An 11,271-nucleotide genomic window follows, 5' to 3' on the forward strand; every position below is an offset into this window, starting at 1 on the left:
CCAATCTCCAACCTTCCTTTTCTCTCAAAAATTCTTGAAAGGGTAGTTGTAAAACAGCTAACTGATCATCTGCAGAGGAATGGTCTATTTGAAGAGTTTCAGTCAGGTTTTAGAATTCATCATAGTACAGAAACAGCATTAGTGAATGTTACAAATGATCTTCTTATGGCCTCGGACAGTGGACTCATCTCTGTGCTTGTTCTGTTAGAACCTCAGTGCTGCTTTTGATACTGTTGACCATAAAATTTTATTACAGAGATTAGAACATGCCATAGGTATTAAAGGCACTGCGCTGCGGTGGTTTGAATCATATTTGTCTAATAGATTACAATTTGTTCATGTAAATGGGGAATCTTCTTCACAGACTAAAGTTAATTATGGAGTTCCACAAGGTTCTGTGCTAGGACCAATTTTATTCACTTTATACATGCTTCCCTTAGGCAGTATTATTAGACGGTATTGCTTAAATTTTCATTGTTACGCAGATGATACCCAGCTTTATCTATCCATGAAGCCAGAGGACACACACCAATTAGCTAAACTGCAGGATTGTCTTACAGACATAAAGACATGGATGACCTCTAATTTCCTGCTTTTAAACTCAGATAAAACTGAAGTTATTGTACTTGGCCCCACAAATCTTAGAAACATGGTGTCTAACCAGATCCTTACTCTGGATGGCATTACCCTGACCTCTAGTAATACTGTGAGAAATCTTGGAGTCATTTTTGATCAGGATATGTCATTCAAAGCGCATATTAAACAAATATGTAGGACTGCTTTTTTGCATTTACGCCATATCTCTAAAATCAGAAAGGTCTTGTCTCAGAGTGATGCTGAAAAACTAATTCATGCATTTATTTCCTCTAGGCTGGACTATTGTAATTCATTATTATCAGGTTGTCCTAAAAGTTCCCTAAAAAGCCTTCAGTTAATTCAAAATGCTGCAGCTAGAGTACTAACGGGGACTAGAAGGAGAGAGCATATCTCACCCATATTGGCCTCTCTTCATTGGCTTCCTGTTAATTCTAGAATAGAATTTAAAATTCTTCTTCTTACTTATAAGGTTTTGAATAATCAGGTCCCATCTTATCTTAGGGACCTCGTAGTACCATATCACCCCAATAGAGCGCTTCGCTCTCAGACTGCAGGCTTACTTGTAGTTCCTAGGGTTTGTAAGAGTAGAATGGGAGGCAGAGCCTTCAGCTTTCAGGCTCCTCTCCTGTGGAACCAGCTCCCAATTCAGATCAGGGAGACAGACACCCTCTCTACTTTTAAGATTAGGCTTAAAACTTTCCTTTTTGCTAAAGCTTATAGTTAGGGCTGGATCAGGTGACCCTGAACCATCCCTTAGTTATGCTGCTATAGACGTAGACTGCTGGGGGGTTCCCATGATGCACTGAGTGTTTCTTTCTCTTTTTGCTCTGTATGCACCACTCTGCATTTAATCATTAGTGATCGATCTCTGCTCCCCTCCACAGCATGTCTTTTTCCTGGTTCTCTCCCTCAGCCCCAACCAGTCCCAGCAGAAGACTGCCCCTCCCTGAGCCTGGTTCTGCTGGAGGTTTCTTCCTGTTAAAAGGGAGTTTTTCCTTCCCACTGTAGCCAAGTGCTTGCTCACAGGGGGTCGTTTTGACCGTTGGGGTTTAACATAATTATTGTATGGCCTTGCCTTACAATATAAAGCGCCTTGGGGCAACTGTTTGTTGTGATTTGGCGCTATATAAAAAAATTGATTGATTGATTGATTGATGAATGACATTGATGTTAACGTGCAGCACAGCCAACTGAGCTCAGCTCAGAGGTACGGAGAGACATTTATGCCATTAATGTCTGAAAGGAAATGCTTTTGAGAAAAACTACAGATTTTTAGTTCTATTTATGTCCAGAGATCAAGGATCCAGTGACCAATTTCATGTTTATTTACTTTAAGACTCAATAAAATGTTATTGACATAGAAAGCCTGCTTTTAGTACACAAACAATTCACAGCAGGTATCGATAAGGAACTGAATCGATAATGATAAAACCTTATCGATACCAATCCCTATTCCTGAGACACAATTCTTAGTTTAAAAAGTGTTCTCAGTCATATCTAAACAAGATAGAACCCTAGAAAGTTTTTTTTTTTTTAAGGCAAAAAGTGTATCTTTGAAAGCAAGAAAATTTGTATACAGTGACACCATTTTTTTTTTTTTTTTTTTTTTTTTTTTTTTTTTTTTTTTTTTTTTTTTTTTTAAAGGTACCACTATAACCCCATATATCATACTTGACAAGTTTGACAAAGTTTTAATTCGGCACACAAAATATTCAAATAGAAAAAAATGAACAATTCCACAAACAAACAGACAAAACTAGTGAGTCCGAAAGGGTGTGGGCTGAAGCAAAGCTTATTAGCGCCCACCCCTGCTAGTACAAGTCCAACAATTCTAATCAGTCATATTTACATAAATATAAATTCACTACTACATGTCGACACACAGACATACACATCAATATACTATTCACTTATAATTATATTTATATAGTACCAGATCATAAGAAAGTCAAATCAAGTCACTTTACGCCGGTAAGGACTAACCTTACCAACCCCCAGAGCAAGCACTAGGCAACTGTGGTGAGGAAAAACTCCCTATAAGGAAGAAACCTCAAGCAGACCAGGCTCTTGGGGGTGACCCTCTGCTTGGGCTGTGCCACATATACCAATATACATACGTATATACTTTACAAACATAAATGTATACATACATATACACAGTCACTTATATACATATACACCTACCCATATCTATATATCTACATACGCATATACATACCCACACATTCAAATATACAATAAGTCCCACTTATAAATTGAACATTCCATATAAATCAAATTATATTTGCTTCTTTATGATACTTAGACATAATGTTCTTTTTGAGTAGTTTCTTAAATCTCACTAAGGTACTACTCATTCTAACCTCTGTTGAACATTTGTTCCATTTCCTCACCCCAACCACAGACACACAAAAACCCTTTACATTTGTTCTTACTGGTGGTTTCATAAAAATTGCACAACCTCTTAAACTATATCTGGATTCCCTCAATCGGAACAGACTCTGGACATGTCTCGGTAAGGCCTGTTTATTTCCAAATATAATACATTTAGTTTTCCCAAGGTTGAGTGACAACTTATTAGCGTCAAACCAAACCTTAAATTTTTCCAGTTCTTTCTCCACTATGTCCAGAAGCTGTTCAAGATTTTCACCGCTACAGAACACAGTTGTATCATCCGCAAAAAGGACACATCTCAGTGAACTCGACACCCAACTTATATCATTTATATAGATTATAAACAACAAAGGACCCAGCACTGAGCCCTGCGGCACCCCACATGTGACATCCCTGAGTTCAGAATTTGTATTATTGAATTGAACATACTGAAATCTGCCTAAATAACTAGCTATCCATTCATATGCCAGACCTCTGATTCCATATTTCTGCAGTTTACTTAATAGTATTCCATGGTTAATTGTGTCAAACGCTTTCTGTAAATAAAAAAAAACACCTATTGTGTATTGTTTATTATCAATTGCAGTTGCTATACTTTCCACAAAGTCCATCAAAGCATGTGATGTAGTTCGAGACCTTCTGAATCCATATTGTTCTTCACAAATGATGTTATGCTTCAGTAAATAATCATTTAATCTTTTAGCAAATATTTTTTCCAAAATTTTGGAAAATTGTGGCAGGAGTGATATAGGTCTATAATTAGAAAATGTGTATTTGTCACCAGTTTTAAACAGAGGAATTACTTTGGCTATTTTCATTTGAAAAGGAAATTTACCAGTACTTAGTGACATATTGCAAATATAATTGAACGGTTTTACTATACAATCAATAACTTTTTTTAATAAAGCCATATCCAAATTATTAAAATCAGTCGATTTCTTACTTTTTGAACCATGAACCAGATCAAGTATTTCCCTTTCATGAGTACCACCAATGAACATTGAAACAGATTTGTTAAACGTTGAATTATTTACCCAGAAGTTATTAGTTGATGAATCAATCTTACTGGCAAGATTTTTACCCACATTAACGAAGTATTCATTAAAGTGTTCAGCAATAGACTCGTCGTTATCAATCGTGATGTAGTTGTTACTCTGAAAAAATGAAGGATAATCTCTAGTTACTCTATTCTTTTTTACTATTTCATTTAATATGTTCCATGTGTTTTTGATGTCATTTCTATTTTTGACAAGTAACTCATTATAATATGTTTTTTTACTGAGTCTCATGATATTGATTAACTTATTCTTATATGTTTTATACTTACTTTCAGCTTCCTTAGTTCGTAGTTTTATGAATTGTTTATATAGTACGTTTTTCTTTTTACATGCCCTCTGAAGTCCCTTAGTTATCCATGGTTTGTTGCTATATTGATTTCTATATATTTTGTCAACAAAAGGACAGTGTTTATTATACAAACTGGAAAAAATGGAAATGAAAGCATCATATGACCTGTCAACATCATCAACAAAAACATCTGACCAATTCTGACTTGATAAATCCTCCCTTAAATTATCAATTGTTTCAGGTGTTACTTTTCTACTCATGAATTTGATATTGCTTTGATACATACAACAACCCTCCAATGCAAAGACTGAGAAAACTGGCAAGTGATCACTGATATCACTGACCAGTAGTCCCCCACTAAGATTACCGGATATAACGTTAGTTAAAATATTGTCAATGAGAGTTGTTGAGTCCATAGTTATTCTGCTAGGATGAATGATGGTTGGAAACAGTCCTAAACAGTACAAGGTGTTTATAAATGAGGTAATTTGTGGATGATTGTGAGGGTTTAAAAAAAATCTATATTGAAATCTCCACAGACAAATAAATGCTTATTTCTGTTGATTTTGTTGTACATTCCTAAGATAATGTCTTCAAAGGTGTCAATATTTGTCCCAGGAGCTCTGTAAATGCAACTAACAACTATGTTTTTGGAGTTTATAGATGTAATTTCTATGGTAACACATTCCATGATGTTGTCCACTGAAAATGACATGTTGTTAGAGTTTACAGTTATAATCTGACCTTACAAACAATGCAACGCCTCCGCCCCTTCTCGTCTGCCTATTAACCAGGAACAATTCATAACCATCAAGATATACCAGATCTTTATTATCCTCATTTAACCATGTTTCTGAAATTGCAATAACTGAAAAACGTTTTTTGGATGTTTTCAAACAATCATTAATAGTGGACAGATTACGAGAAAGACTTCTGCTGTTGAAATGTATAATTGAAAAATTTTCATCATTGATTTTATAATTTTTGAATTGTTCTTCTGTAAAATATTTGCACTGTCTCACAATATTCTCACTGAAAAAGGTATCAGGATCATTTTCAGATTCGAAGGGGTCGTTAGCAGAGTTATTATAATTAAATGTATCTAGACAGAGCTCCTATCCTTAGTCATTATGTCTCTCTGTAATTTTATATGTAATAATCAAAGCTTCAGGTCAGTGATGTCAAAATATGAGATGAAATAAAAGTTAACTATGTTTTGTACACATTTCCCATTTTCTGCCAATGATGCAGACTTTCCCTGATTGAATAGTTAAATATGAAATAGGTCACTGAATCCTTGATCTCTGGGCAGAAATAATTAATGAGTCAAATGTAACTCCGTATCTCTGAGCTGAGCTCTTGCAGCCGGCTGCGCTGCACGTCAACATCAATGTACTTCATAAAGAATGGAGAACGTCTCATTTTGGGAGGGGGGGCACGTTTGGGCGACTGAAGTTCATCGTTTGTGTTACAACGTTTGGAAAGAGGTGTCATTTGATTTGAAACGGCGATTTGCTTTGAAGTCATTAATTCTGACCAAAATCTATCTTTCCAACTTTAGTTGACAGAGAGCCGCGCAGCGTTTGGAGCTGTGCAGTCCCACAAAACAGAGGATATTACCATTATTATTACTATTTCATTTACCTGATGGACAGCTTCAGTTTACGCAGTGCCGAAGCGAGTCCAGCCCAGAGAACCATCATGTAAAACTCCAGTGTGGAACGGAGGACAATTCTCATTTCTTGCTCGCAACAAGACAAGAGTCCCAGTTAGTGACTTTGATCCCCACAAAGGTGATTCACATTTGACATCTTTGAATGACTTGTAGGAGGGTTAATGAAGAAATTGCAGAACTGCCGTTTCTGAAAAGGAGCGAAGCAGAGAACCAGCGAAGCAATGGATCGAAGCACTGCTTCGCTGGCTCTAGCTTCAGAGCCCCTGCAGAAGCAGTGTAGAGACAATGCAGAGAAATGAGCACTTTCCCGATAACCACTCTCAAAAAACAGCAGCCGCTCCGGCATAATGTAAACTGCTGGACCGATAAGGGTCAAGCAAAAAAGCTATTGATGTGAGTGGATCAAATAATTTCTTAAAGATTCTTACCCGGACACTGAAATGTGTGCAGCGTCACATGATGATCACAATGGTTTTTTTTTTTATGTCTTCATTCCACTTTCATTATGAAACAATGTCTTATTCATTATATTAACTGTACTGTGCTTACCTTTGATTACAATGCAGAAAATACATTCCAAATTCCCTACTGAAACGCACACGGTGCACAAAGCTGATGTCTGGAATCTGTGTTCTAACCACACGTAAAACTGGTTCATTAGAGCCGAGTTTCAATTTCTGACCAATCACAGCTTGTGTAAGTAGTTTGTCCGCTTCGGTTTCATTCAGGAAATGGCGCTCATCACTTTCATTTTCACCCGTTTTATATACCAAAAAAACAAACAAAAAACAAACAAAAAAAAAACTGTAATGTTCAACAGAAAATATAACAAAAACTGTAACTTGCCTTTATCAATAACCGGCTCACTGATGACACTGTTGGTGTCAGCCAGCGGCTCTCTGGCTCTTTTAACCATCTGTCTGTTCGCTGCAGTTGGTCTCTCTGACATCTTCTTCTGCAGGTTCTCCCTGCGGGCCCGGGTCCGCTCCAACAGTTTCTGTTTGTTGATAAATGAAGTGTTCACTTGTTAATCCGATGGCTGGATGTGGATGATGAATACAAAAAAATCAAGTGCCTCAAATATAAACAAAAAGTTGAGTCAACACCTCTGACAAAAGTACGAGGGGCAACTGAGACGTTTTGAGTCTGATCCAGAAATGGTAGGCGTGGTTCTCCATCTTTTTTGCATTCTGAGAAACATTTCTGGAAAATGTGTGAAACTTTGACTGACTGGGTGCAATGTTGACAAATGTTGGTTTCTCAGAATGCAAAAGATGAAGAACCACACCCTACTTTTTCCTCTTTAAGGCTCAAAACTTTTCAGTTGCCCCTCGCAACAGAACCTGAATTGAATTTATTGCCAAGTAAGTTCACACATACAAAGAATTTGATCTGGTGTTATTGGTGCATAAACAAGAAAAGAAAAAAAAAAAACAATTCTATAAGAAGTAAAGAGAGTCAAATAGACTATATTCACTGTTAAATAAAGAAAACATAATGGAATGGAACAGTACAAAAACAGGTGACTGGAGTACAGATGTATCAAGGGTTCACTGTCATCCAGTCGAGCTGTGTGTCTGTTGTGTTGGACTGCACAGTGTTACATATCATTGTTCTTGTTGTTTCTGCCATATGCTGTGCGTTTTCACGTATATTAGACGGATAACAACTACTTGACTATTAAATTAGTTGGCAACTATTTTAATCATGATTCCTTCCTTCTGAGTTCTTTTTACTGCCATGTGAATACTTTGGGATCTTGTACTGTGTGTCAGAGAAGAAAGATAAGAAAAAGTCACTGAAACATCAGCATGGTCCTTGGAAAGTGGAATCATTTTTCAGGTGTTTTCTGCAAGTTCAGAGACAAGGAGATTAACTGGAATAACGCAAAAATAAGTAATAACTCAGTCAAGAAAATAACCATTTACTGTTGTCCTCGCTCAGTTTTCTTACAGTACTGGAACAGTTGCCACCCGCTCCAGTTTTCATGCATAAACAGGAATTTTGTACTTAAAGCAGTGCGGAATTGTTTGGAAGCGTTAACATTCTTTCATACTCATTTTTTTAAGAATGGCTCATAACAACAAATCTTTATTTGGGATACCTGAGGTATGTCTGTAGATTCAGAATTCAATCATACGTTCACCTTTACAATGGAGTCCTCACTCATTAGTACATGAGGAAAACTGTACAGTACCACTGACACTACTTATGGCATCAGGTTACTAAAAGTTGAATAAAAACAACACTGTTGAATAATGAGCTGACTTATCTCAAAATTACAGCTCTGCATGTCAGGAGGTTAACGATCCTGAACCGACTTCGGCAAAGTGTTGAACATGACTGCACCATTATAAACAAAATTTAAAAGTACTACTGTGTGCTCGTCTCTCTGTCACACACCAACATTGCCACAAGTCTCAACACTTCCCCCAAACCCCGCGGAAAAGCTGAGGCAGCGTTTGACATCACTCCTCAGGAATGAACCACTCCAGGACCCGAGTCCTGGAACAGGAACAGTAACTGCTCAACGGACCACCGAAACCTTCAGCCTGACCGAGAGGAAAAAGCAGAAATAAGAGAGTGTCGGAGAACTTCCAGCTCTGACACACATCACCGCAGGAGTCTGGTTTATTCTGGCTGAGACATGATGAATATGTGATTGTTTCATGGCCCAGCAGCTGAATGAATCCTCAAACTGAAGCAAGCTTCAGAGCCTGATTCAGCGTGAAGTCACTTTTAACCTTCACGGTTCTCTGTGGCAGTTTAACTTAACCAATCAAGACAATAATCATTTTTGCTTGACCCGAGAATTGGAGGTCGGCTTTTGTGTCAAATTTAATGTGTCTAAAACGTCATTTAAGAAGACAGCAAAATAAGTCAGCATGATCCTAATGTAGCACATAGTTAAGCTAACGTTAGCTAACACCGACTCACCTCAGTAAAAGGATCCATTCCGGAAGCAGTTCCCGTGTTAAACTAACACTTTAATTGTTTTTGTGCTGTTTTCCGGGCGCGGCACGCAGCTCGGTGCTCGCTCACAGAACGACGTCTATCTTCTGCACAAAACAACTTCTGTTCAAATTTGAATTTCCGCGGTGCCGCTACTGCGCAGAATCCACCCGTTAGCGGACCAGGCAACAACCAATGACCGTCGAAGGGCGGGGCAATCAGGTCCGACCGGAGCCACCAACAACCAATGAGGAACGCAGGGTGGGGCTACGGATCACATATTTGCGCGTGGAAAAAATAAACTGTCATTCCTCTGTGTTCCAGCCGAGCCCAGAGCAGACTCGGTGTTGCCAGATTTCGTTATTATAAGCATCTTTGGCCTTGGTCAACACGATTTTTTTTTTTTTTTTTTACAGATATACCCATCACTAACTGCAATAGTTTGAATTTGTGCGTGATTTGATTTTAAAAGACCACTGAAATAACATACTAAAAGTATAGAAAATTATATCAATGGAATATGCAACTAACTTTATAATTTTTAACTTCAGGAAAAAAAAAAACATCTCTTGGCTCATTATTATTGTTTTTAATCTTACATTGTTGAAATATGCTGCATGATGTTTAAGGCTGGCTTTCATTTTGACATAAATGTATCAAATTAATAAAGTACATTTTATTGTTCGCCTCGGCAACTGAAAACACTATACATCCCACTTCAAATGGTCCCACATCAAGGGTCCATTGACTGCATTGGTTTTACAGAATTCAGTCAAATGCATAATTCATTTTTGTCAGAGGTCTATTATTTAATATCGTACTTCCTTAAGAACCTGCCAGCTGGGAGTATATAAATTTTGTTGTACAAATTCAAATTTTCATTTCAGTCGTCAGAAGAGGCGTGAACATTCTCACTGTCTACATTCAAAACAATTTTTTTTAAACACATGATCTTTCATTGAAAATGCTCATTTGATGATTTAATGTTTCACTGGTCTTTTATTCTTGTAAATTCAAAGTCAATTAAAGTTTTGGTAAGATTTCAATTAGTTTGAATTTTGTTCATTTATATAGTGCCAAATCAATCAATCAATCAATTTTATTTATATAGCGCCAAATCACAACAAACAGTTGCCCCAAGGTGCTTTATATTGTAAGGCAAGGCCATACAATAATTATGTAAAACCCCAACGGTCAAAACGACCCCCTATGAGCAAGCACTTGGCTACAGTGGGAAGGAAAAACTCCCTTTTAACAGGAAGAAACCTCCAGCAGAACCAGGCTCAGGGAGGGGCAGTCTTCTGCTGGGACTGGTTGGGGCTGAGGGAGAGAACCAGGAAAAAGACATGCTGTGGAGGGGAGCAGAGATCAATCACTAATGATTAAATGCAGAGTGGTGCATACAGAGCAAAAAGAGAAAGAAACACTCAGTGCATCATGGGAACCCCCCAGCAGTCTACGTCTATAGCAGCATAACTAAGGGATGGTTCAGGGTCACCTGATCCAGCCCTAACTATAAGCTTTAGCAAAAAGGAAAGTTTTAAGCCTAATCTTAAAGTAGAGAGGGTGTCTGTCTCCCTGATCTGAATTGGGAGCTGGTTCCACAGGAGAGGAGCCTGAAAGCTGAAGGCTCTGCTTCCCATTCTACTCTTACAAACCCTAGGAACTACAAGTAAGCCTGCAGTCTGAGAGCGAAGCGCTCTATTGGGGTGATATGGTACTACGAGGTCCCTAAGATAAGAGGGACCTGATTATTCAAAACCTTATAAGTAAGAAGAAGAATTTTAAATTCTATTCTAGAATTAACAGGAAGCCAATGAAGAGAGGCCAATATGGGTGAGATATGCTCTCTCCTTCTAGTCCCTGTCAGTACTCTAGCTGCAGCATTTTGAATTAACTGAAGGCTTTTTAGGGAACTTTTAGGACAACCTGATAATAATGAATTACAATAGTCCAGCCTAGAGGAAATAAATGCATGAATTAGTTTTTCAGCATCACTCTGAGACAAGACCTTTCTGATTTTAGAGATATTGCGTAATGCAAAAAAAGCAGTCTTACATATTTGTTTAATATGCACTTTGAATGACATATCCTGATCAAAAATGACTCCAAGATTTCTCACAGTATTACTAGAGGTCAGGGTAATGCCATCCACAGTAAGGATCTGGTTAGACACCATGTTTCTAAGATTTGTGGGGCCAAGTACAATAACTTCAGTTTTATCTGAGTTTAAAAGCAGGAACACAAATCACAACAAAGCTGTGTCAAGGTGCTTCACACGAGCAAGGTCTAACCTTATCAACCCC

General features: G+C 37.7%; 1 protein-coding gene across 1 annotated transcript in view; it reads right to left on the minus strand.

Annotated features, from left to right (window-relative positions):
• Positions 1–9,231, minus strand: part of anln (anillin, actin binding protein) — a gene marked incomplete at its 3' end in the record, with an annotated part of 89,714 nt that extends 80,483 nt beyond the window's left edge. The window contains exons 1-2 of the mRNA XM_034165529.1: positions 8,951–9,231; positions 6,860–7,010 (exon numbers count right to left, since the gene is read on the minus strand). Of these exons, the coding sequence (XP_034021420.1) occupies positions 6,860–7,010; positions 8,951–8,968 (169 nt within the window). The remainder of the gene's footprint in view (positions 1–6,859; positions 7,011–8,950) is intronic.
• Positions 9,232–11,271: the final 2,040 nt, after the last annotated feature.

Source organism: Thalassophryne amazonica, unplaced genomic scaffold, assembly GCF_902500255.1.
Source record: "Thalassophryne amazonica unplaced genomic scaffold, fThaAma1.1, whole genome shotgun sequence".
Lineage (NCBI taxonomy): Eukaryota > Metazoa > Chordata > Actinopteri > Batrachoidiformes > Batrachoididae > Thalassophryne > Thalassophryne amazonica.